A 26,072-nucleotide genomic window follows, 5' to 3' on the forward strand; every position below is an offset into this window, starting at 1 on the left:
CCTCTCGCCGGAGAATTTGAAGTTACAGCATGCTGTTTTCATTTTAGATCATAGCAGAACTTCAGACAACCATTTCCTCTCTGAAAGAGGAGAGCAGCCGGCAGCAGCTTGCTGCAGAAAGGCGGCTCCAGGATGCTATACAAAAGTTTGAAGATGAGAAGCAGCAGCTGATTAGAGATAATGACCAAGCAATCAAGGTAATCGAAGACTCCAGTAAGCAGTGCTTCCAGCTGCTTTAATGTAATTAAAAGGAGGCTGAAGGCCCAGCAGTGGGCAGATGAGCACAGGTATCGGGCTTGCTCACACAGCCTGCAGTCTTTCCATTCACTGGACTCCCTGCCTTTGATGTATCCGGTGACTCAGGCCGACTTCCCTCCAAGAGATCGCATGCCAGCATAAAAAGTCATTTTTGGCAGCCCCCACCCATTCATATTGAACAAATATTTGAAAAATACCTCGGCCTTTCTCTTGAGAACTACTTTGGAATTGTCTCTTGAAATTAGAATGAGTGTTTCAGCCCAGTCCTGCTGCCTAGCACATTCAGAAGTCGGCTTCCAATTCACATTCTGTTCTTTGCCCACATCCTTTCATTATGTTTTCGCATAATGAGCAATAGCCCTTGTTCCAGGCATGGAATGCCAGCCATCTGATGTGCTTTGACACAGCACAGGGTTGATTGTTGCTGCTGAAAACGTTGGTTGTTGCTAAATGGCATCAGAGAACCATTCACACCTTAATAGCAACAGAAAACTCCCTAGACCTGATGCTGTAGGTGAAAGGCAGTGAGATCTCAAAGTGGCTTTTTCCTTGGCTTCATAGTAGCGGATGCTATTGGAAGTGTCTGCATCACGCTGGGCTTCATCTGTGAGGAGCAGCATCTGGAAACCTTTATAAATAAGGCTGAAAGGAGAACAAATCATTTTAAAGGGTGCCCAGCAAAAGGTTATTTTTTCACTGCCTTTGCTGTAACAATACTTAAAACATGTAGAACAGTCATACAGAGCAAAGAAAATTAGGGTGTGTGTGTGTGTGTGTGTGTGTGTGTGTGTGTGTGTGTGTGTGTGTGTGTGTGTGTGTATGTGTATGCCTAGATGGTATTGAATAAAATAAAAGGCTTTAAGGGATGGGAAAAACTTTTGAGACCAGTACAGCCAACTTTCTCACTTTACAGGTGAGGATTTGGGATTTGGTTAATGATGTTATCCATTTTCCACTTACAGTTGGTGCCACTGACCTTTTAACTATTTCCATTCCATGAACTGAGCTGTAGAGTTTGTTTAAATTGTTTCAGTTACATCAAAGTTTCATTTTAAGTGTATTTCTCTTTTACTTATGTCCAAATAACCAAGTGGTTGGTAATTTTCAATTTTCAAATGAACAAGTGGATCCCATTTTATAAGCAGGAGAAGACAAGAGTGAGGTCATCCCTAGCAAATGTCCTCACATTGTTTTTAGAAGATTAAAATACCTTGAATTGTAAATAGCACAATTACCCATTTAAAAATATTTATTCTTATAGTTTTAATCCATTTGCATCATAAAAGGGAAAAGCCTTTTAATCATAACTTCAGACCCACCCCAAATCATAGACTGATTTTAAAAGATGGCAGTTGATATGTACATAGCATGTGCATAAACACATGTACCTTATTTTTCTTGATAGCAATAAATTAGAATTATAATACAGTTAAAAAGCCAAGTGTAGTGGCACATTCCAGTAATCTCAGTTCTTCACTAAAGCAGAGGGATCATGAGTTCAAGGCCAGCCTGAGCTTTATGGCAAAATCTTGTCTGGGGGGATGTTTATTAATTAAAGAAAAATGGAAGTGCAACAATAGTTGAAATATAATTCAGCTTGGGTTCTGTTATTTAGTGTATAAAGTCAACAGCTTTTTACTTACCTCTATCAAACTTGCTAAAATAATTGACTTATTGGCACTCATTTCTTTGGCTTTTTTTTCCTGGCTGTATTAGAAACACACACACACACATGTGATATTCATTCAAGAGGCACTGTGTTCTGGGTTCTCTAGCAAACATTTTCATTTATTTTATGTTCCATTACTGCACTTAACCCTTACAATTTTTTGTGTGTTTCATACTTTATCATCTCAAACTTTCAGAACTAATCACATGAAGCTACAAAATTAGCAAATGTCTTGACAGTTGTACATAAAACCCAACTTATCTCTTATTCCTCTATTAATGTACTATTCAGTTCTTATTTATTTGTTTATTTATTTAATGTATGTGAGTGTTCTCTCTGTATATTCACCTTCATGCCAGAAGAAGGCACCAGATCTCACTATAGATGGTTATGAGCTATTATGTGGTTGCTGGGAATTGAACTCAGGACCTCTGGAAGGACATCCAGTATTATTAACTTCTCAGCCATCTCTCCAGCCCTACTACTCAATTCTTAAAAAATAAAAAAGGAAAGGTACATCCAAAGACAGCCCTGCATTCTATTAGAAAGGAAACGTCCCTTTCATTTTCTACCAACCTCAACCCCAGTTCTATGCCCAGCACTTAGCTTTCCTGGTCATAGATATTTCTAGGAGAGTTCTCCCTCTCACTGAGCTTACAGCTACCAGGCACCCTTTCCTAACGTAGCAGGCTGGTGCATTGTGGCTCTCTTCCTCACCCTGGATGCAGGAGGCTTTTCCTCTGTGTCACCATCTTGCTATTCACCAAAAGCATCTGCTTCTGAATGGACTTCAGAGCAAGCTGGCGCCCTTTCTTTCAGCTAGTGAGTCCAAGCTACTGGGTGTGGGGGCAGCCTGTCACCTGAACGCCAGGGCGAGCTCCTGTGGGCTTCTCCCATCAATGCCCTCCAGTCCTCCAGCAGTCCCAGGGCCTTGCAGCTTCTCAGCTTTCTTCTCTGCCTCCACACTTGGTCACAGCTCAGTTTTCCCAACCATTAAGGGACTCTTTCTAAGAAAAGGATTCCTTGGTCATTACCATGGGGAGACAAAGCTAAGACTGGATAACCAGTTCAACACCAAATTTCCTGACAAGTGGTGTGCAAGGTTCAAGCTACAGTCTGTTTTCCCTGAGAGCCCAAGCTTCCCTCGGTGTCTGTACAGGAGATCCCGGAGAATGAATGAAACAACCAAATGCTCAGGTGGAGATCCTCACTCCCCTCTTCTGCCTGCCTGCGTGATGGATCAAATCTAAGGACTTTTACATTCTAATTACACTGAGGGCTCTATACATCCAGATGGAGATACAGGGACATCTGTGGCTAATTACAGAGGGGCGGAGTCACCATAAGGCTCAATTTTCTGGAACCAAATACATCTGTCTGAAGAAACAGTCAACAATGGTGTATAAAAAGCAAGGATGCTAATTGTGAAACCTGCTTCACCCCACTTTCAGCTTGATGAGCAGAGCTCTCTCAAACTGAAGACCAAGAATAGAGATGACTAGTAAATTCAGTGCATGTGCCTCCTGAGCTAACAATGGATTTCTGTAGGTACTAAAGTCATGCTGCAGAGAACATGTGAGGGGAAAGCGGCCTAGAATCAACTGAGGACAGCATAGTTTGGGTAATAATTTGACATTGCTCAACACTATTAAATTGCTTAGGAGGTCTGCTTAGCCTTTCACCCAATTCTAGAATTCACCCCCAATATGATGATTAAAGAGTCGTGCTTTGTTTTCGTCATGAAGTGTTTGGCTGTGGCCCGTTCTGTGCCTGGTGATGCCGAGTGACAGCAGCATTCTGTGTCTCCTCTCCACACCTCCCACCATAGGAAGTAAACAGAAACCCTGTCAGAGGAGCTGTGTAAGCACATTGAAGATGTTCACACAGTGCTTTGCCATGGAAACCCAGGCTATAAGATTGGTACATATAAATAAAAATGTCTATCAAGAGAAGAGTGCAAGGGCTGGAGAGATGGTTCAGCAGTTAGGAGCACAGACTGCTCTTCCAAAGGACCCAGGTTCAACTCCCACCCGCCACATGGCAGCTCACAACTGTCTATAACTCCAAGAGCTGACCCCCTGACACAGACACACATGCAGGCTAAACACAAGTGCACGTAGAGTAACAATAAATAAATCATTTAAAAAAGAGAAGGAAGAGTACAATTACACATCAGAGTTTGACTTCTAGATGTCTCTGAAAAGTGGATTTATTTTTATTTATTTTATGTGCATGGGTGTTTTGCCTGCTCTTGTATCATGCACCACATGCCTGCCTGGTGTCCAGAGAGGCCAGCAGAGGGCAGCAGATCCCCTAGGACTGGAGTTACAGGACAGCGTTCATGTGGGTGCTGGGAATCAAACCTGGTCCTCTGGAAGAGTAACAAGTACGCTTAACCACTGAGCCATCTCTCCAGTCTATGGATTTTCTTGATGTGTTTGAATTATAGCATAACTATTACAGTAAAAGCAATAAAATCTTTATCTTTTTTTTTTTTTTTTTTTTTTTTTTTTGCTTTATCTTATTTCTATATCTGAAGTCCAGCTTGCAGAAAGGATTATCCCTGGAGCTTGAGATGGGTCAGTGGGTGAAGGCACTCACACCAAGTCTGGTGACCTGAGTTCTGTTCCCCAGAGCCCACACCATAGATGTTTGATGCCCACAGTAGATGTTCTTGCCCTCCAAAATTAAATGAATGAATGTAATAAATATTTTAAAAGAAAGGATTGCCTCTGATGCACACCCGAATATGCTTTAACTGGTGGCTTAAAGAAACAGCTTCATTATATGCTTGTTGTTCTTAGGATCTAGAATTGGACAGGAGCAGCTGAGTGGCTCTGAAGCACCATTGGATTTCATTTAGGAGAAAGCTTGGCTGAGGCTGGGATGGCTGGGATGATTATAGAGCCTCCTCCCCGCGTGGCATGTCCCTTAAGGAATAGGCAGGCTTTCCCTTGGCAGCTAGTGTGGCCGAGGGAGCCTTCAGAGATGTGAGGCGGAACCTACCTTTGTCATGAAGCTACTACACTAGGAAGACGCAGAGTCACTCCCACCACAATCTGCTGCCCAAGACAGGTTGCCGGGCCAGTACTGAACCAAGTGGAAAGAAGTAGACTATTTTCTGATGACAGTGGCAGAAATTATATGATCAAGGTAAATCCATCTCAGTCGTCCATGGAGAGCACCACCATGTCATGGATCCCAGGGCCTCAGAGCCATGGGAATGCCAAGGCCACAGTACAGATGTTAGCAGTGTGTGCAGAAAGTTGACCGCAGCTTCCCACTCCCAGACGACTGCAGGCTGAGACTATCCCCCACAGAGGCCCTGCCAAGGTTAGCTAACCCCCTCCTCTTCTGGCTTTATAACAAACCCACCTCCTGGATCAGCAGCACAATATCCTGTTTCCCGGCTGCTAATGTGTGTCCATCAGCGGGCACAGCCCACCCGGTCTGTCTCCTTTCCCATTCCCCACCCCAAGTCAGGTCAGTCCCAAAGCCATTCGGGTCCCCGCAGTCATTCCACACCAAGGGCCTAAGTCTTCACCTACCACTCTGTCTAAAACTAGTGACAAATCTCCTGTTTCGTCAACCCAGAGTCTCTCTTGTTAACTTCACATCTTTTATTTTTGAGCAAATTTATTCTGTAGTTTTATTTTTAAAAAAAAACTACATTAAACAATATACACTTATGACAAATCCTTTAGAATTTCTTTTAAAAGATAAAAGTTTTTCACATCACCCCAAATGTCACTGGCCAGAAATAGTGGGCATAGAACCAATGTGGACATCATTTCAGATGCCCTGTTACACAGTAACGGGGAAGTGCAAGTAGCCTCAGAGCGAACCCTCTTTTAAATACTGTTTGTTCGTTTAGGAAAACATTTAACTTTCATTCCGCAGATTGGAAATCTAGAGACAGGGGTAAAGCAGATCAGGTGTTGAACTGTGGAACAGAGCGGGTTGACCGGGGCTGAGGAATGAGGAGGGCATTTGCAGTTGTCCTCTACCCCGACCCTTCCTATCACGGCCTTGGGTAGTGTTGCTGTTTCCATGCTGTTCAGGCGTGTGAGTTTCAGTCATGTGTAGCCACAAACTTGACCTCAATTCTCGTGTTGTATGGATGCAGTTGTCTGCCGTGCCCTTTCCTCAGCATCTCCGTGCCTAGAGCTCTGCCTTGATTGGGTGCTCAGTGGCCAGGTGCTTCTTAATGCTCCTCTCTGAGCTGCTGGTGATTAAGAGTATCTCCTGCTCAAGCATTGTATTTGAACCATGTTGCATAGGCACTGTATTTTTGTTCACCTTTTTTTCCAATGTGTAACTATCACTCATGTAGTGTTTTGGGTTGTTTGTTTGGTTAGTTGGTTTGGGTTGGGTTTTGGTTCTTGTTTTTTGAGACAGAGTTTCTCTGTGTAGTCCTGGCTGACCTGGAACTCACTCTGTGGATCAGGCTGGACTTGAACTCAGAGACCCAAAGATTGCTGCCTCCTAAGTGCTGAGATTATAGGTATGTACCACCATGCCCATTTTAATGCAACTTTGATATTGCTGAAAGGAAAGCTAGGAGGACCTAGTGTTTCTCCATAGAAATGACCAGCTTTTTATGTGGGATTCCTAGAGGAGTCTTTCTCATGGAACTCTCGTGGATGAACCAGGGTGTATACGGCTATTAGCCAGGATACCTCTGAGTGTTCAGAATTGATCCCAGATACTTTTGAAGCATAGTAATCCTTTTTTCTGTTTACAGAAAGTTGACCCCTCGTGTTTTCCACCTGTTTTGTAGCCTGAGGGAAAGGGAAGAAAAAGGGGAGCAAAGGGAAGCTTGCGGTGCTGTTGAGCTGGCTGCTCTGCCTTTGAGATTTAATTAAATAAATCTCTTAGAGTTCACGTTCCCAGGCTGCATAGGGCTTCGTACGCCTTCTTGAGTTCTTATTTACTCTCATTTCTGACGTCCATGAAGCAGAGAAAAGGTTGTTTCCCCCTGATAGAGCAAGCACTGATCCTCACCTGCTCTGCTTCCTCATCCATCTTTCCTCCTCCCATCCCAAGAGGAAAAAGATGAGGCTTCCACACAGTCCAGCCTCCCCAGATTTGGTTATGTTAGTGAGGAGGTTAGACTCATAACAGAAAGACCCTAGAAACAGTGGTACCCTTGACATTGAACAACTGTGTCTCCAGTGTGTTCCAGAATCTTCTTTTACCTGAGCATAGACTTTTGATTGTGTTTTGTTTTTTATCAATATTATTACCTTATATCTTCCTGTTAATAACTCTTTGCTAGTTTCTACTTGGGTTTGTGTGAGTTTTGTTTTGTGTTGGGGATTAAACTCATGGCCTCACCCATTCTGCCTTCCTTCTATCCCTTTGAGATAAACCCCCAGCATCTTAGGAAAAAAACTAGCCAGTAATCTGATTTTTAAATCCTTATTGATTTCTTTGTAACAGTTAACAAATAGCCTATGCTGGTCAGCTGCTGCCACAATGAAGCTGCATATTAGTCTCCCAAATTCAGGGCTTTTTAATAACAAATTTTGCTTTTGTGTAGCATGACCCTGGGTCACTAGTGGGGGTTTCTGCATGGCTGGAGTTTGACTCAGGCTTTCAACTGGATACAGCCCATTCTCCGTGTCTGTACAGTCTTCTTGAATTTGTAGCTGCCTGGGATGTAGATCCTAGAAATATAAGAGGATGAGTGGAAATATCTCTGCACCCACTGTTCATTTGTGTCTGCAGCACTGCGGCAGAGGAATTATATTCCCATTCTCTGTGAATTGTGGTTTTAATGTATAGAACCTGGTCTCTATGTGCTTCTGTATTTCCATAGCAACACCTTCCAAGGTCATCCAACTTCCTAAGCCTCATTTCCATCTCTAGTCTCCCTCTCCTCTTCCTTCTTTAGCGCTTAGTAATAGTTCTGTGTGCGCCATATGGAGGCCTCTCGTCTGTGCTGTCCCTGGCAACCGCATTCCTCATGTGAACTGCCACACAAAGGAATTGTCAATTTTAAGTCTTTCTGCTCTGAGCCTATAACCTTTGTTTACCTGTTTGTTTATTATTATTATTATTGTTTTAGTTAGTTTGACCAGGATTGTCTTAAGTAGCCTCTGCCTTAGCCTTCTAAATACAGGGATAGAGTAATGTGCTGCCACACCCTATTTTAGCCACATTTCTAATCACCGTTGAACATCTGCACTCAGATGGTGTACAGGCAACTCAAAGTAGACACCTTTGGGGGATAAGGAGGTTCAAGACAGGGTTTCTCTGTGTAGCCCTGACTGTCCTGGACTCACTTTGTAGACCAGGCTGGCCTCAAACTCACAGCAATCGGCCTGCCTCTGTTTTCTTGAATGCTGGGACTGCAGGCATGCACCACCATGCCTGGCTGAAAGTAGACATCTTATGAGACTGATTTTTTTCTTCTCTCCCTCTTCCCAATCCCAAGCTACTCATCCTCTTGTGCTGGATATCTGAATCAAATCAATATCGCCCACCTAGTTACTCGGGTTAGAGTCCTGGAGACTGCCTTGAAGGAATTCTTCTCTACCCTATCTCTCATAAGTCAGTCCTTAGGACAACTCCTAAATGTCACTAGCTCATACCCTTACTCAGACCTGCATGCTCTCTGATGCTGCCTCGTACAACTTCTGCCAGGATTCCTGCCCATAGCTCTGTCCCTCACACCGATGATAAAATGACAGTTCTAGAACACAAATAGCATGTTGTTTGTAACTTAAAATCTGTCATTTCCATTTCCTACAGAACTTGGCCTCCCAGCAGAGGAGACACACACATCTGAAACTGCAGCTCTGAGGTCACCCCTGTACTTTCATTCCTCATGGTCCAGCTGTTTTCATAATAGCACAGGTGCATCACTGTGCATGCATTTCACTGTTTGCACAGCAGCATCAGTAGATGAAACTGCCATCCCGTCAACCATCCTGATAGCCATTTCTTCCTTCCACACACATATGGTTGGAACAAAAAGGAAACAACCAAATGCCTATTTTATTATCCCATATCTTGAGACACCGCACTCTTCATAATAACAGGAGTGCACATCAAGTCCTTCTGCCACCTACTGAAGCAGGCCAGTCAGCTCAGGGAAAGGCAGCTCTGCACCAAGTGTGGGCCACACTCTATTGTTCTGAAAGCATTGACAACCTGTGTCTATTAACACTCTAGTATCTGACAGACTTTTTCTCGAAAATAAATGAAGTGAACCTGACATGCTAAGGATAACAACTGACTACATTGTTGCTAATAATAAAATTTGCCCTTTCAAGCAATAAGTTAGAATTTTTGGAAAACTGGTATCACTGTTGTGAGCTTGACAGCTTGGCAATGCTTAAATTTTTCTGACAAGATGGGTGACTTTGCAAATGTAACAAAGGGGCGGGAAGAGAATGAAGCATCTCTAGTTGAAAGATTTATATGACTCGTGACTCATTATTCCATGTTTTTCAAATGATCAATGCCTGATGTTATACAGCCCTTTATGACTAAAAGATCCATTCAGTGCACAAAAGAGACCAAGGAATTTTAATGTAACTCCATGCAAAGTTCATGCATGAGAGTTGCAGATGCACGTTGCAGCTAGCCTCAGAAACTCTGACTAGCTGGGTTTTGGTATAGTGACAGAGCGCCTTGATCAACTGCCAGGCTGCTGAAATACCCTCTGCCCTTTCCTGACCACTCTTCTGTGTGGCTGGTTTTTTTTTTTTTCAGTGTTTGTTTCAGTGCTTCGGTGAAAGCAATGTTTTTGCAAGACTTTAAATACAGAAATAGGACTGAGTCCAGCTCTCTTCTATATTACAACAGATTTGTAGAAATATAAAGCAGCTACATATCTCACTGATTTTTTAACCTCAAAAATGATCAATTTAGGATCTGAGGAGATGGCTTAGTAAGTTACGTGCTGTGAAAGAATGAGGACGTGAGTTCAGATCTCTGAAGTACTCACCCAACAATGGCAGGCGTAGCAGGGGCAGCTGTAACCCTGGGGTGGATGGGGAGCAAGTGCTCAGGCTTCTAAAGCTCATTGGCCAGCCAGTCTAGCTGAAGCAGTGAGCTCCAGGTTCAGCAAGAGACCCTGTCTCAAAGCCCAAGGTGTAGGGAATGGAGGGATGGCTCAGAGGTTAAGAATACTGGCTGTTGGGGCTGGAGCGATGGTTAAGAGCACTGCCTGTTTTTCCAAAGGACCTGGGTTCAATTCCCAGCACCCACATGGCAGCTCACAACTGTCTGTAACTCTAAGATCTGACACCCTCACACCAATGTACATACATTTAAAAAATTAAATAAAATATTTTTTTTACAAAAAAGAATACTGGCTGCTCTGGAAGAGGATCCAGGTTTGGGTCTCAGTACCCCTATGATGGCTCACAACTGTCTTCAATACATGTCCCAGAGACTTGATGCCTTTTCTGGCCTTCTTGAGAACTGTATACACAAGCTGCACAGACATATAGGAAGATAGAATATCCATATACATTAAATACATTTTTAAAATATTTAAACCTAAGGTATAAAAATAAAGTACAGTGGAGGGCAATCAAGGAAAACACCATCATTAACTTCTGCTCGTACATACATGGACATGTACACACACACACACACACACACACACACACACACACACACACAGAGCCATTTTTATTAAAAATACTATTTGTATGTTCACTCACAGTGAATTTATTTGTTCTATTTTCAAACCAATTTAATGTTTTAATATTTATTAGTCTTCACTGCTAATGTATCAACAGATACAGTCCACATGGACCAAACTTCTTTGAGGTTCTTTTTATAGTCTAGTTACATTTTTAATTTATTTAAGAAGAACATGCATAGTAACTATTCAATTATTTTGGTTGTGAGGCTTAAATTTATATATTTTGGCAATTACTATGTTTATTATATTGTCTTTGAACTATCTAGGATATAGTTTAGAATTATTAAAGTTTAAATTTTTCAGCCACCTGTTTTTTGTTTTGTTTTGGTTTTGGTTTTTGGTTTTGGTTTTGGTTTGGTTTTGGTTTTTCAAAACAGGGTTTCTCTGTGTAGCCCTGGCTGTCCTGCACTCTCTCTGTAGACCAGGTTGGCCTCAAGCTCATAAACATTACCTGTCTCTGCCTATTACATTCTTAAATATTAAAAAGCTGAATTTTCTGTGTGTTTTCTAGTTATTGATTAACCACAAGCCATGTTTTTTGAATGATGCACTAATAAAATTAGCCACAGTATCACTCCAGGCTTGTAAGGGTGCAGTGGACCCAAGCCACCGATGCAGAAGAGTCGCCTCTTCGGTCATCAAAGTGTCATTTATTCTCTGGCTTAGGATATACAAAGCAGTTTTTTAAGGGCTCAAAAGTATTTTCCACACAACTTGAAAGATTTTTGTCCACTGAATAAAGAATCTTTTTTCAACAAGTTTTGAAATGAAGTAAAGATTTGCCAGAGGCTAGAGCTGGAGGAAAGAGGAGTGGGCGCTTGAGAGCTGCTCATGTCCCCTTCGCTCACCTGTGTCACTCCTTAGCCTCACTCTGAAGCAAGGCCCTAACTCACTGCCACACTGTCTTCTAGGAAAATGGTTCCTAGGCTTCTGTCGCTGTGAATGTCCTCCTTTTTGAATTAGCAGGCAAGGCTTCTTGGGTGGGATGGAAAAGTCCTTTCTATTCTTAGTATCATTGATTCTAATTCAGGAAAGCACAAAGAAAATGCCACTTTCTTCAGTGTCCTTAGGACATGCACACAGGGAAGGCAAGAATTAAGTAACGAGCAGGTCCAAAGAAAGCCATCTGAGGCTAGCCTGAGATTTCTTTCTGTGTCTCAATGCTGCTAAAACCCCTCAAAGAGGCTTGTAATTTTATTCTTTGGAAATTGATTCGTATAAGCTCTTAGCACAGTGAGAACTGCCCAGGCTTATGAAATATTCCTTTTCCCCCTCAAGCCTTCTGGTAACACAGAGCAGATTTCTCGGTGTCCTACTGGCAGCCGACCTTTTCTCGTGAACCCGTCAGTGGCCGAGGGGGGGTGGGGAGCATCAGTGCTTTAAAAGCTCTTTTCTGTGCCTGCAAGCAATACTTTTACAACATTTCTCCTTGATATGAAGTCTCTGCTTGGACATCTGGCCTCACAGTGAGGAACTTTCAATACTCAGACTTCAAAGGAAGGCCTTAGCTCTGGTGGTACAGAGGGGCCGTAGGACTGTCCCACCATATCCTACAGGACAGTCCGCACCGTTTCCTCAGATGAGCTTCTGGGAGCCCAGTGGACAGTGCTTGCTAACACTCGGGATCTTGGCTCTGGCCCACAGCACTTCCCAGGAGCGTGTGAGTTCTGCTCTCCAGGACGTGCATGGTACAGAGTACTCTATTAACTCTGCCTAATGAGGCAAGATGTGTGTTATAAGGTGCCTCCTACGTGACGTCTAAGTGGAAAAGGGACTCTGGGGCATGGAAAGGCTCATGGGGAGGGGAACCTATAAAGAAAAATTAGGTTTAAAATGCCACAATGACACTATTACCTTGTTAGAGAATTTGAAAAAGATCAAAGTTCTTTTATCATATCTGTTATCACAAACATTTACCAGCTCACTGCCATAAATTAAACCTGGAAATCCAGTGATATCACTAGTTATTAGAGCGCTGACTGACAGAGAAGCAGCACTCATTTATCCTGAATACTTTTAACACTTCCACTAAAAACATACGTAGTAAAGGCTTGCTCTTGAGAAGCTTAGAGTCTAGGTTATCACACACACACACACACACACACACACACACACACACACCCCAAAGGATGAATCGGATTATGGGTCCACATGTCCTGTTGCACATTCCCAAAGTCTAGACAGCCACAAATCATTTTCCAAAGGTTAGGGTTAGCACATTTAGCAACAGATGTGCCTGATGCTGAGGGCTTTTATAATCTCTACTTACACCATTTATTAGGGATAGTCACGCAATTTACTCTTCACTTTTGTGTCTTTGTCCCAGTCACCCATTGGGGAAAGGCATTCTGTAGCCTCCCTAGAATCTGCAGTGAGGGGCTGTCTCAGTACTACAGTGCTCTCAAATGTCCCCGGGAGAGGAAAACAGTTCACATGGTCTGCTCATCTAAGGCATCACAGAAGAGGCACCACTTAGGTCTTAAAGGGGAAGGGTATATTAGACAGAGCTCATGGATGTAAGCATGGACCATCTGCCCAGGGGCGGCACCACCTACTGTGAGCTGGCCCTTCCCATGTCGCTCACAAATAGAGAAACCTACCCCACAGATTGGTCCTCAGGCAGTCTGATGGGAGCATTTTCTCAGTTAAAGTTCCTCTTCCCAGGTGACTCTGGCTTGTGTCCAGTTGACACAACTGGGGATCTAGCCAGGACACTACCTCTCATAGTAACCATCGTTCTCTCTCTCTTGCATCCCAGGATGTATCCCTAGAAGAGCACTTTGATCTTGCTTTCCCATAGCTCACCAGTAACAGAGGCATCCGGGGATACTCCTTCTAGTTAGGTATATGCCAGCGGCAGTCTGCATGGCTTGAGCAGGCCGATGGCTCTGCTGCTGTCAGGAACCCTGCGTTAGTACGCCATGAGTTAGTACATGCCGTCCTGCCATTATTTTCTGAGACCTAGTTGTTAAACCCAGGTACATTGCAGCAGTTCTCTGAGGTCCCCCATTTTCTTGATGGAATTTACTCCCAGTTTCAGTCTCCTGATGATGGCGTCACAGAAGGCGAATGCCTGGGCATGCAGACAAAGCCGCTCTACCAGCCCCTTGAGTGCCTGAGCGCTACCGACCAGCCTCTTGCTCTTCTCTGATATAGGGATCGTTTTAGTCTATTCTGTTCTGTTCTAAAATCTCCTTTCTAATCATCGTAATACAGAAACTTTGCAAAGCAACATGTTACATCTTCTCAAAGTGTTTTTCTGTGTATAACCATCTTTTTAGTTTCATGTGCCATTTGACTATACCAAACTACTTTCCTCCTAGATCAGAGGTTATCAAACTTTCTGTAAAGAAATAGATGGTTTAAAAAAAAAAAGTTTAGCCTTTGCCAGCTGTGCATTCTTCAACCTGCTGGGCCCTCTCCATTGTCTGTCAATAACTGGCTGTGGCTGTGTTCCAATTGGACAGGCTTAGTGCTGGCCTTGGTGTGCTGGCTGCAGCTTGCAAGTCCCTGATGTCCAAGCTCCTCCACTCTTGTTTTATGTACCTCTGCTCTTCCTCCCAGTGTGTGTTCACACCAACATCCTGGGCTTTACCTCTCCTCTCCACTTCACTGTGAGCTCAGCTATCACTTTTTTTTAACCATTTTTTTTTATTAATTTGTTCATATTACATCTTGATTGTTAGCCCTTCTCCTGTTTCCTCCCATTCTTCCCTCCCTCCCACTTCCCCCCTTTTCCCCTCCCCTATGTCTGTGACTGAGGGAGACCTCCTCCCCCTATATATGCTCTTAGAATATCGAGTCTCTTCTTGGTAACTTGCTATCCCTCCTCTGAGTGCCGCCAGGCCTCCCCATCCAGGGGACGTGGTCAGAAAAGGGGCACCAGAGTTCGTGTGAGAGTCAGATCTCACTCTCTACTCAACGGTGGAGAATATCGTGTTCATTGGCTAGGTGTTGGTAGGGGTTCGGAGTTTACTGCCTATTTCTCCTTGGCTGGTGCCTTAGTTTGAGGAGGACCCCAGGACCCAGATCTGCCTGTCATAAAGTTCTTCTTGTAGGTTTCCAGGACCCTGTGGGTCCTACTGTTTCCCCGTTCTTCCATGCTACTCTCGCCTAAAGTCTCAATAGGATCACTTCTATGGAGACAATTCCCAGAAGCCCCAGCCTGCTTCCTGATTGGGTCCTGTGCACAACCTGTAAGTCACCTTCTTGGGGAGGATGTAGCACAATTTCAGTCAGAAACCACAGCACTGAGTTATCATCCTCCCAGCTGGCGCTTCCCCTCCGTGTATACAGCTTTCCTCAGTCTCTGTTTCCTCTTAGACACCTGGAGTCCCCCTTTGTCTTCTTTTGTTCTTTCATCCCAATTTATCTTGTCTATCACCAGAGCTCTTAAACTTATTCCTTACTATCTGACCTGACCCAGTAGGAAAATACTAACAACCAAGCCCCCAAAGACCGAAGGATGTGAAGATGGAATTCACAGACAGAACATCGGTTTTTAGCAAACATGAAAAATGTGTTCATATCCATTCATGAGTAAAGAAATGGAAATCAAAGTATATTTCAAGGGTCCAACTACCATAAGAAAAAAAACTGTGAATGTTTGGGGAGTTCCATGGTCTCATGTACCATTAATGAGTGGGAACTCAGTGTAGCCTAGATCCTTTGGCCCAGCAGGTCCACAGACAAGAATTCATCTTATAGACATACTCACAAGTATATTCAATGTCTTTGCAGTGTTTCTAGAACAGAAAACTGGGCAAACAGATGATAATGTGTTTATACAATGAAATACTTACAAAGATGGTGACAGGATGACAGTGTGACACCAAAGCAAGAGTGCCAATTTGTAATGAGAAAATAATAATAATAATAATAATAATAATAATAATAATAATAATAATAATAATAATAATAATATACAGAAGAGTCATGCTTATATATTCAAATACATTTAAAAGGTCCTGACTGGGTCTCAAATGAGTAATGATAAGTGGCTTTGCTTTTTTATTTTCTCTTGTGACAATATTTTAACCTCTGAACAATGGCATCTTACCAGATTATTAAAATCTCAAGATCATACTCTTTCCCTTGGCTGTCAAGCTGTGCAGACTCCTTGGGTCTCAGTGCCCATGTTGTCCTGGTCAGGCTATCTGACTGCACACAAACGCCTGCTCTGCTTCTGCCATTTGCTTCCTCCCTGCATTATGTTCATCCCTGCCACAGCCTTCTCCCCTGTCAGAGAATGCCATGTGAGCAAAGCCACTTCAGAGTCCCATCGCCTGCTCCCATGAAGCATTTCTTACTTCCCAGTGCTTGGAGATTGCGCAGGATTCAACCCTGCTTTGCTTAATGATCCTCCTTAGTTCAGGTCTCGTGCTTCTAGCTTCTGCACAGTAATGGGTGCTCGGAAAACAAGAATTAGCCGACTTATAGACTGCGATCCTTGGTTATTAAGCCTGTACACCTGTAAGGGAAGAGTATCAGCCCAGGACACCCCAAAACCAAGTTCTCGGCAATTTATCTGCCCCAGAGGGCCAAAGGGCAGGGAACAGGAGACAAAGACAAGAAACAGAGGACAGTGGAGAAGGGGAGGGAAACGAGGAGGAGGGGCAAGGGATATTTGTCCCCAAGCAGGGGGCAAAGGAAAGAGGAGACAGATGTGCACCATAGGCAAATGGTGGTGTATCAAGGTAAAAGAGGAAACCCTGTGTTAGGATGAGGTGTTTAATTTTAACTAAGCATGTTAATTCGGTGAGCCAAAGGAGGCTTTTGATTGCTGGACTTTAATGCTTTGATAGCTGGACCTTAGTAGTCAGCCTCAGGAGGAGGAAGTGGCCAAATAAGGGAGTAGACCTTAGTGTCTAGCTTTGGGGATGTAATCTAGTGGTTTTTAGCAAGGCAGAGGGAAAGGGGAAGGAAGGCAGGGCCTCCCAGAGACGTGCTCGGGCTGGCCAGAGTCCCTTCAATACCTGTGATTGACTTTTATAAGGGTAGCTGTAAGTAGATCAGTCCTAACCATCATGTTCATGGAAGTGGCAGGGCTGGTAAGATGGCCTGTGCATAAGGGCACTTGCCACTAAGCCTGGTGACTGAGTTTAGTTCCCCCAGGACCCAGGTGATAGAAGGAGAGAACTGATTCACAAGTTGTTGTCCAAGCCGGACATGCACTATGTCACGCACACATACTAATATGTATGCGCCCTGGCAAGTGTTCTCTCATTCATACGTGTGCACACACATATAAAAACAGTGTAATGACTGATTTTAAAGAGAAGATGGCATTATCTTCTTCTCCCTACACCTTTCACCCCACAAATTTATAATCAACATAGAGCCTTTAGGTTAGCAAACCAAAATGCAGACATCCTTGGTGTATTAACATTTTTAACTCCTTGAAGTAACTCACGTGCTATAAATGTAAAACTAGCCAGACATCGGTTTTTCCTCACAATCTGATGATGGCATCTCACTTGAAGGCCTAGGAGTAGAATTTGGAGGGAGATGGAAAGAACATGCTAGAGGAAATGTCATAGCCTGAGGAGCATAGCGTGGCAGTGGCTCCAGGTGTTGGGTCTGAGGACGGCAGGGTCACTTCTGCAGAAGACAGCAGTGGCTAGGCTGGCATGCAGAGGAAACCAGGCTGGAGCCCACTGCCTATTGGTGGACTCGGTTTCAGATTATCTTTGTTGCTACAGAGCTTATACACCTGACTTCAACAGGGATAGGATGAGATGCACGTGTGCTTTTTAAAAAGAAAATGCAATATGTGTATATGTGTAGGCTATATGGGTGTGCTTTCCCATCAAAAATGTAAATGAGTATATAGAGGTGTATTTGGAATGTTACAAAATAGTAGTGAGGAAAAACGAGGGTGTTAATAAACAGTTCTATTACAAAAAGATCTGCATAAATGTGCTTTCTAAGAGAAACGGCTCAGTTGTAACTCATGCTTTTACACATAATAGAACATGAAAGGATTCAGTTTTAGTTCAATCCATTTGTCGACAAATTTCGGGAATTCTTTGTTTTGAATAGCTGAGTAGTATTCTATAGTGTAAATGTACCACAGTTTCTTTATCCATTCTTCTTTTGAGGGATACTTAGGCTGTTTCCATGTTCTGGCTATTATGAATAAGGCTGCTATGAACAGTGGGGACTGACTTTCACATGAACTCTGGTGCCCCATATTTGACCACGTCCCCTGGATGGGGAGGCCTGGTGGCACTCAGAGAAAGGATAGCAGGCTACCAAGAAGAGACTTGATGCCCTATGAGCACATACAGGGGGAGGAGGTCCCCCTCAGTCACAGTCATAGGGGAAGGGAGTAAGGGGAAAATGGGAGGGAGGGAGGAATGGGAGGATACAAGGGCTGGGATAAAAATTGAGATGTAATATGAATAAATTAACAAATTTTTTTTTAAAAAAGGATTCAGTTTTATATGAAACTTCTAATCTAAGGAACTAAGTCAGAATCAATAAAATAAGCAAACTATGTGTAATATTTTACATGGATCACTTTTCCTAAAACCATATCTTTGGAAAAATGAATACAGAGAGTTTTGCCACCCAGAAAGAGTGAAATGTCATTCCCAGAGATATCAGCAGGGGCTGTTGGCATCATAGGCACCATAGCAGAAACTGTGGGGCTGGGGCGCTGGGTGGGGTACAGGGATGCCTTACTGTTGGAATCACTGAGGAAAGAGTAGTCTAAAAACAAAGGAAAAAAACCAATTTTTTTTTTCAACAGAGAACCCTTTTGCTTTTATGTCTCTGTCACTTGCTCCAGGACTCTCCGTAAAGCCCTCTAACCACCTACATAAATATTCATATGGCTGTTCAACATCTCATTAATAAAACAAGATTTGCTGGTAAAATATTTCAGAGTAACAGATGATTTGCATCTCACCCTTGTTTAACTTTAAATCTCAAGCAATTAATAAATTAGACTCGAGAGCTTTTTAAGAAGTTACATTGTACATGCACCACAAATTGCATTATTTTTATGTGTAAATAACGATGAAAGGGGAGAGTTTTCCTTTGATGTCTATAAACTACACTGTAAAATATGCAGAAACATTCTTGAGTTTAGCTGGAGCCAAAACAAATAGGCTAGTTCATCAAACAAGGCAGCCGCATTCTTAGAAACAAGCATTATTTTTCCTTCTCTTTGCAATTGCTCTTTTTCCATCTTTTATTCTCTTGCCATTCCTAGTGGCAGATTCATTCCAAGTTCAAAAGTGATGTTAGCCTGCATTTCCTCATCCAGAACACTGGTCTCTTTGCGGATTCCTCCTGATAAAATTGGCTTCCTATACAAGGCTCACCAGAGCTCAGCTGGAGCGCCTTTCTGCCGTGAGTCATTCCCGTCCCTGGTAATCCACCATTGCTTAGAAACTGATTACTTCAGACTTTAATGGACACTAATGTTCCCACATGAAATGTTTACCTTTTCGTTTCCAGGCTGGCTTATGTAATTTCATTTTTAAGCTTTCATTGTGCTTGTTTTATTCCGTACGCACACCTCACACATTGGCAGCTGGGGGCACTTTGCAATCGTCAGTTCCCTCATCCCACCTCGTGTGTCTTAAGAATCACACTCAGGTCCTCAGGCTTGGTACCAAGCTCCTTTCCCAGCTGAGCCACCTCACATGATTCATTTTTAAATTGTATCAGCAAGCTTTTGTTTACAAACTCATTGAGTGGGGGCCTCATCTTTTCTTCGGTATTGTTAATAAGGGGCACCTCTAGCCATGCAGTGGTGGCACATACCTTTAGTCTCAGTGCTCAGAAGGCAGAGGTAAGCAGATCTCTGTGAATTTGAAGTCTACAGAGCAAGTTCTAGGACAGCCAGAGCCACACAGTGAAACCCTGCCTCAAAAAATAAAACATAAATAAATAAAAAATATTAAATGACAGCTCCTTGTAAATCTACCACATCGGGGAGCACAGAAGCAGTTTTGTACTCTGCTTGGGATATAGTACAAGTGTGATATTAACATCTGAAGATAGTTTATCTCTTCCATCCAAGGGCACGCATGTCGCTTCCTCTTTTAACACAGTACATTACTACATCAAGTACTCTGTGGCTACACTTATTTGACCAAAGACATATGTTCCCTCTGGGGTTTGACAGTGGGCATTCCTCCATATGTTTCACTCAGCCCTACTGCCAGCCAGTCTGCAAAGTCACTTCCTGGCCTGGTGCTTTTCTTCTTTATTATTATTAGAACTGGTCCCCAGCTCTGATCTCTTCAGATCACGTGCTTACCCATCAGATCCTATGTCACATGTCAGCTGTCTGGGTTTTTATCCTGATTGTCTTCCTTCCTTCCCGATGGTAGCTATCTAGTCAAACCGCCATCCCTCCACCCTTGAACCTCACTCCTCCCAACTCTTGTTTAATTCTTGTATAGGTTTAGTGGGCAGAGCATTGAGTATCGTAGATTTCTGCGCATCTGTTTCCCAGTTCCACATTGCCTCATTCTCTCAAGGCTAAAAAGAATCTTAGGCAGCTGACCTTCTGACCTCCCTCTTGCCCCTCTCTGGTCTCCTATTTTACGAGGGCAGATCTTAAGCCTTGTGCCTACCTGAAAAATGTCTCCTCCTTTCACTGTAGCTATTGGCAGTACCACATCTTGAACCTGTACTTTGTTCATTCACTCATTCAAATACATATTAAATGGGGGTACCCATGACTTGGGCAGAACTTCTCCTTGGCTTAAAGTGGGGCTCAGCCAAGCCACTTCTTCTGTATATATGAAGATGTGTCTCCTTCAGTAATTGGCTCCCTGTGACCCTTCCTCCTCAACACCTTCCCCCTTCTCCTCCTCCATTTTCTTCCTCACAAACACAATGTTGAAGACCAGTTTAGTAAAGAGGTCATAATTTGAAAGGCAGCTTTAAATTAGTTCACCAGATTTAAAGGCCATTCCCAAGGAAGGAAATGCTAATCAATAACCATCTCTTGCTGGCTCCCCAGTGTGGACAGCCCACAAAGATTTAATGCCAAGATTGATTTGCAAAAAGCCTGAGGAATTTGTTTTCTAAGAGGAAACCAATTATTCTGAGAATCCAATTAGTTCGAATGACAATTTCTATGATGTCAGGGGATCAATGTATAAATGGAATGATCAATATGGCAGCGTTCTCTGTTTTCAGAAGGACACAGCACAGTGGGCTGAAAAGTACCTATATGAGCAGTTCATCAACCTGTGCAGATCTAACGTGTCTGTGAAACCCAGTCTCCTCAGAGTTACTACTTTGTAGAGAGAATAACTTGTGTCTGTATGGGAGCATCACCTGTCAATAAAAAGCTAATGGCCTATAGCCGAGGCAGGAAGTAGGAGTTAGGACATCTGCTAGGCAGAAAGGATTCTGGGATAGAGCCAGGGACAGGAGATTCTCCCAGGATGACATGAGGAGGACACATTACATGGTACCTGAGCAGAGGTAACCAGCCACATGACAGAATATAGATTAGTATAAATGGATTATGTTAAGTTGTGAGCTAATCAGAGAAGAGCCTAGCCTCATGGCCTAGCTATTTGTAAACATATTTTGAGTCTCGAGTCATTATTCAAGGAGCTTGTAGCCAGGAGGAAAACCATGCCCTCTTCCTCCTCCTTAAGGTTTAGAGGGCGTCCCAAGATTAGCTTGTATGTGTTGCCTTAGAGAGAAGCCTCGGGCCTTAATATCATGGAATCTGGAATCAGATTGCCCAGGTTCAAGTCTTTGCTCCTCTGCTAAAAATCCATGTGACTTCAGGCTGCTTACTCAATCTCTCACAGTTGCTATCTCCAAAATGAGACTAGTAACTAACTTGTCTGGTGGGAATTGGGAGACTTGAGTGAGCTAATGTGTGAAAGATATTATAATGGTGTCAACTATTTAGTAGGTCCTATAGCCCCTCCCCCCCCCCCGCAAGAAAACAGCCCTATGTGGTAAAAGTTAGGTTATGTTCAAATTTAACAAATATTAGATAAATCTTTCTTGATCCTACTTCCTTTCTACCCACTGTGTATTGTTAATCCCTACTTATTTCTTACTATTTTATAACCCATCTCTGTCCCCATAGTGCCATAGACACCGTTTTAGGATTTTCAATGATATCTTTGTCACTAAGTCTGCAGAACCATCTGCTTTTGCCAGCTTGACTTCCCTGCATTATCTGACACAGTGGACCCTCTCCTTCTCTGGAATCTTGCTGTTTCCTTCAGGGCCTGTTTGTCTCTCTTGCTCTTAAGTGCGGTTGCTCCTCAGGTGTGTCTGCATTCCCTTCTCATTATTCCCTACATCCCACTTGCCCTATCTTGCCACTACCACCTGTTTTGTGAGACCTGCACTGTGTTCTGGACCTTTCTGGAAACTTTCTAGATACCTACATAGATCTGACAGTACCCTATGGAAACATAAACCTCTGTAGGTCCAAAACTCCATCAGACTCTTATAAGCCCTTCGCTATCCCATAGATTATTATCCAAATGTATTTCATGGCCGGAGCCGTTCATCTAACCAACCAAGACCTTCAGCTTCAGCTTCTTCTCTCCTCTCATCCCTACAGGGTGACAGCCATTCAACCCCTACTGCTTACTTGTGTTCATCTTCTCTGCACAAGCTTCTTCAGGAAAGTTTCAGTACACCCACTTCTAGGCAGACTTCCACCCCATGCTGCCCCTACGAGCTCCCTTTACATACATGCAAAATTATTCCACTGGGTCCCCAATGGCCTTGAGGATGCAAATGTGGCCTATCTGCATCCTCAAGGCTTTCCTGTCAACACACCTGACTCTCTACACCACCCCTATCCCTTCCATCCCCCAGCACTAAGTAGGAGAGAAATAAGGTTAGAAGAGAAAGGGGTGTCAATATTGTTAGACTACTTCCTGGTGATTAGGGGTGTTGTGTTCCTTGGGGCGCGTTTGATCTTTGTAGTAAGGGTACCTCCAACCACCAACCAGCAATCTGGCAAACAGCAAACAGCAACAGGGGGCAATCAGCAACAGCAGCAGGGGGAGCAGTAGTTCGTACCTCTCTTGGGGCTCTGGCATTACACACCTTCTGAAGAGTCCCCAGAATTCCAAACATAAACTGTCTTCAGCTGGCAAAATCACAGCCCTGCTAGAGCACAATGCAGATCATAGTCAGCTGCTGTGGACAATCTGAAGCAGCCCCATATCCCACACCTGGGGTTCAACCAAAAACATACGTAGCATTTCTGTGTTTTTAAGAAACCAAAATTCTCACCACAGCTGGTCTTTTAGGGGTGCTCCTTGAATCCATAAGCTTTCTCTCATTCCCATCTTGTGTTCTCTCCTGTCCAACTCCTACATCACCAGCAGTTTCTTTTTTTTTTTTTTTTAGACATCTCTATCTCCAGAAAGACTACCTTAACTCATCCATTCTCCTAACACTGGCTCAAGGATCCACTGTGTTCTGCCCTTGCATCTTCTGATCTCACCATGGCACAGACTGCCATGGTTGCTTCTTTCTGACTCTGACTGGCTCCTAAGCTCCTGGAAACAGGGTTACAGGTGCTAAGTACATCACATGCAGCTCACTGCCAAGTTCACCCAGCTCTGGAGTCCACTTTTGTGTGAAATGTAAAGAGCAGTGGAAAGCAGGATTCCTCTTAAAAGGTACATTTTAAATGGTGTGGCTTGGCATGTCATCCTCATGACTTGAGTTTTCTGGACAATGACACTATTTTGCGTTGTTGATGGACCTTTAGGGGATAGGTCAGAACTAGATCACTAGGAGACAAGTCTTTAAAGAGGACAGCCTAGCCCCTGGTTCCACCCAGATCTGTTTCATCCTGGTGATACAAAAGTGCCTAATACAGAAAACTAACATATGCACAAAATGCCCGTCTTAACCAACCCTACTCCCTGCCCCTCCCAGGCCACCATCCTCACGCCACTCTCATTCTTCTCCCTTTCCTCTCTCTCTGTGTCACTGAGTTCTTCATATGGAAACATCTCAGGGGATTGGGATTAAGGGAGTGGCCAACCGTTGAGGCTTTACCTCAAGATAAGAACTCTTTAGTTACCCCTTTTCTATCCTAGGTCACTAAACCTTCTAGAAGCTCTGTGGGATTGGAATGCCCTTCCCTTTCTTGTGATATTTATCCAAGATTTTACAAAGTATATTGAAACTATACTATTTCATGATATAAAAATTCCTTTTGTTTTATCAATAAACTCCCTAAAGTCCTAAATGTACAGACTTTTAGCTGACCTCTATCCCTGCAGAGAAAGTTAGACTAAATCTTCCCCCTAAATAAGTCAATGGAGTTTAATGTGTACTTGTCTACTCATTAAGGGTACAGTGTGTCAATAGGATGAGTTGAAAGAGTTCTTTGTCAAAACTCACCATTGATTATAGTCTATAGAGATGTAGTAAATATTTTATTGAATACAGAATAGTAAATGCAACTCCCAGTTAAATGTAATAACAAAATACTACAGTTCACTTGAGCTTAGCCAAAAAGCTGGAAGATGATAAAAGGCTGGGTTTATACTCAGCAGCTCTGTTTAGTTGTGTATGGTTTGTTGAAGAGAATTAAATTTTAGATTAGTATAGGGAAACATGAGAAAAATATAAATAAAAAGAAGAGTTTTGTTTAATTTGAATTTTAGAGTCTGAGCCTGTCACTTTAAGTGGTTGTCAGTAGACAGGACTATTCAGTCCTCTCTCCTGCTTTTATTTCTTCTTGACCAAGAGGTCAGCATTTTACCTAGAACTACCTACAGCTTCACTGCAGCACAAATCTGCTGGCTGCTGCCTTTCCAGGAACTAGTATGCAAGAAAAGTAAAACTCCCAAACTGGGAGAACCTACAAATAAGAATTCAAGTAAAAGAAAGATGAATATCAGTACCTTGTATTTATTATATGCCTAGTATGGTGGGGGACATTGAATAAAAATATATACTTTCAAATGTCTGTCTTTAAGTTAAAGCTTGCAGTCAAGAGAAAGACCTAGAATCCAAAGCTCAGCGGGAGAAACTCTTCGTCAAAGGGAAAGAGAAGTAAGGACAGTGGTTATAATATGGCATTTCTGGAAGTAAATAAGTTTCAAAACCTGGTCTGTTCTGTTTCCACAGCCTTCTGGAACTGTCTCTCCTGAGACCCACTGGGCTTGTTTCTGTGAGATCGTGAGATTAAAGGGAGTACATGCATGTTGTGCAGCCATCCAGCTGCCTGCTTGAGGCACAAGACATCCACTGAAAAGCTGCTTCAGGGGGCAAGGCCAGTTTTTAAATTCATAGCAAAGACTTAAGTGTGATATGTTTACAAATCCTAAAATATACACACTTCTTTTTTAGCTGAGTAAATTATATTCCCCAATAAAAGGCCAGTCATTAAAGGTCAGTATTTTTCTAGGAATTAAAAAAGAGGGAGGACATATAAATATAAATTTATGGCAGCTGAGAACATCTCTAGGCTTGTAATGTTTGCACTATTATTTGGAGCCTCCTGACTTTTTAAGGTTGAATATACAAAGCTTTATTTAAAGGTTGTAGCATATAATAGGTAATTTCTAGACATCAGCTGTGATGGGTCTCATAATGCATTCCTAACAGAGCCACAGTCCCCAGAACCATGCCTCCTCATTGGTCCTTTCCTTCACACTTGCCTTAGTCACTGTTCTGTTCCTGTGAAAAGACACCATGATCAAGGCTACTCCAGCAAGACCACACCTCCTAAACCTTGTAATCCTTTCAAACAGTTCCCTTCCCTGGTATTCAATATATGAACTGTTGGGGCCATTCTGATACAAACCGCCACACTCAGGTCTTTCTCATGTTTGTCATTGTCCTCATACTTTGAATTGGCCCCTCCCTAGACTGCTGCAGGGAGAGATGTGTGCTCTGTATCCCAAACTCTCAACACATTTCCAAGAGAAATAGTGTTAGAAATGCTAGATGATCACATTATACAATTACTGTAATACACTATTTGAGGCATACAAAGGTTAAATACTCTTTTCCATGTTCATTTCTTCCCCAAAAAGTAAATGTTAATTGACTGTGAGGAGCCCCCTTTGGCTGCTTTCTCATCTCAGCCTCTTAAAAGGCCAGGCCCACGCCTGCTCCCGGTGCTTTCTGACCAAGTATTTGTTTCTTGTTCTTTGCTTTTTTCCCCCCTTTCCCAGTTTGATATTTGGCAAACACTACACACTCAGTAAATTTTTGTTGAGTGAAGAAATGGATTTGGCATTTCATCTGCCAACCATGAAACCACATTCTTAGAAGTGAGCAACTTCCTCTACATATTTTAAGTGTTAGCAACAGCAGTATAACTAGTAGTAGCCATTGTTGTTGAATGGTGGTGGTGGTGATGGGGATGATGGGGATGGTTGGTGATGGTGGCGGTGGTGGTGATGGTTAGTGATGGGGATGGGGATGGTTGGTGGTGGTGGTGATGGGGATGATGGGGATGGGGATGGGGATGGTTGGTGATGGTGGTGGTGGTGG

At 43.0% G+C, this 26,072-nt stretch overlaps 1 protein-coding gene across 5 annotated transcripts in view; it reads left to right on the forward strand.

The window, feature by feature from the left end:
- CEP112 (centrosomal protein 112) overlaps window positions 1–26,072 on the forward strand; it is a 391,861-nt gene that overhangs the window by 304,624 nt on the left and 61,165 nt on the right. For 4 of the 5 annotated variants that reach the window (XM_084751376.1, XM_084751377.1, XM_084751378.1 and 1 more), the window contains one exon: window positions 48–197. The exons of the other annotated variant lie outside the window; for it this stretch is intronic. In XM_084751376.1, coding sequence (XP_084607502.1) covers window positions 48–197 — 150 coding nt within the window. The remainder of the gene's footprint in view (window positions 1–47; window positions 198–26,072) is intronic. 5 annotated transcript variants of the gene reach the window in all.

This window comes from Acomys minous, assembly GCF_964271855.1.
Source record: "Acomys minous genome assembly, chromosome: 12".
Classification (NCBI taxonomy): Eukaryota; Metazoa; Chordata; class Mammalia; order Rodentia; family Muridae; genus Acomys; species Acomys minous.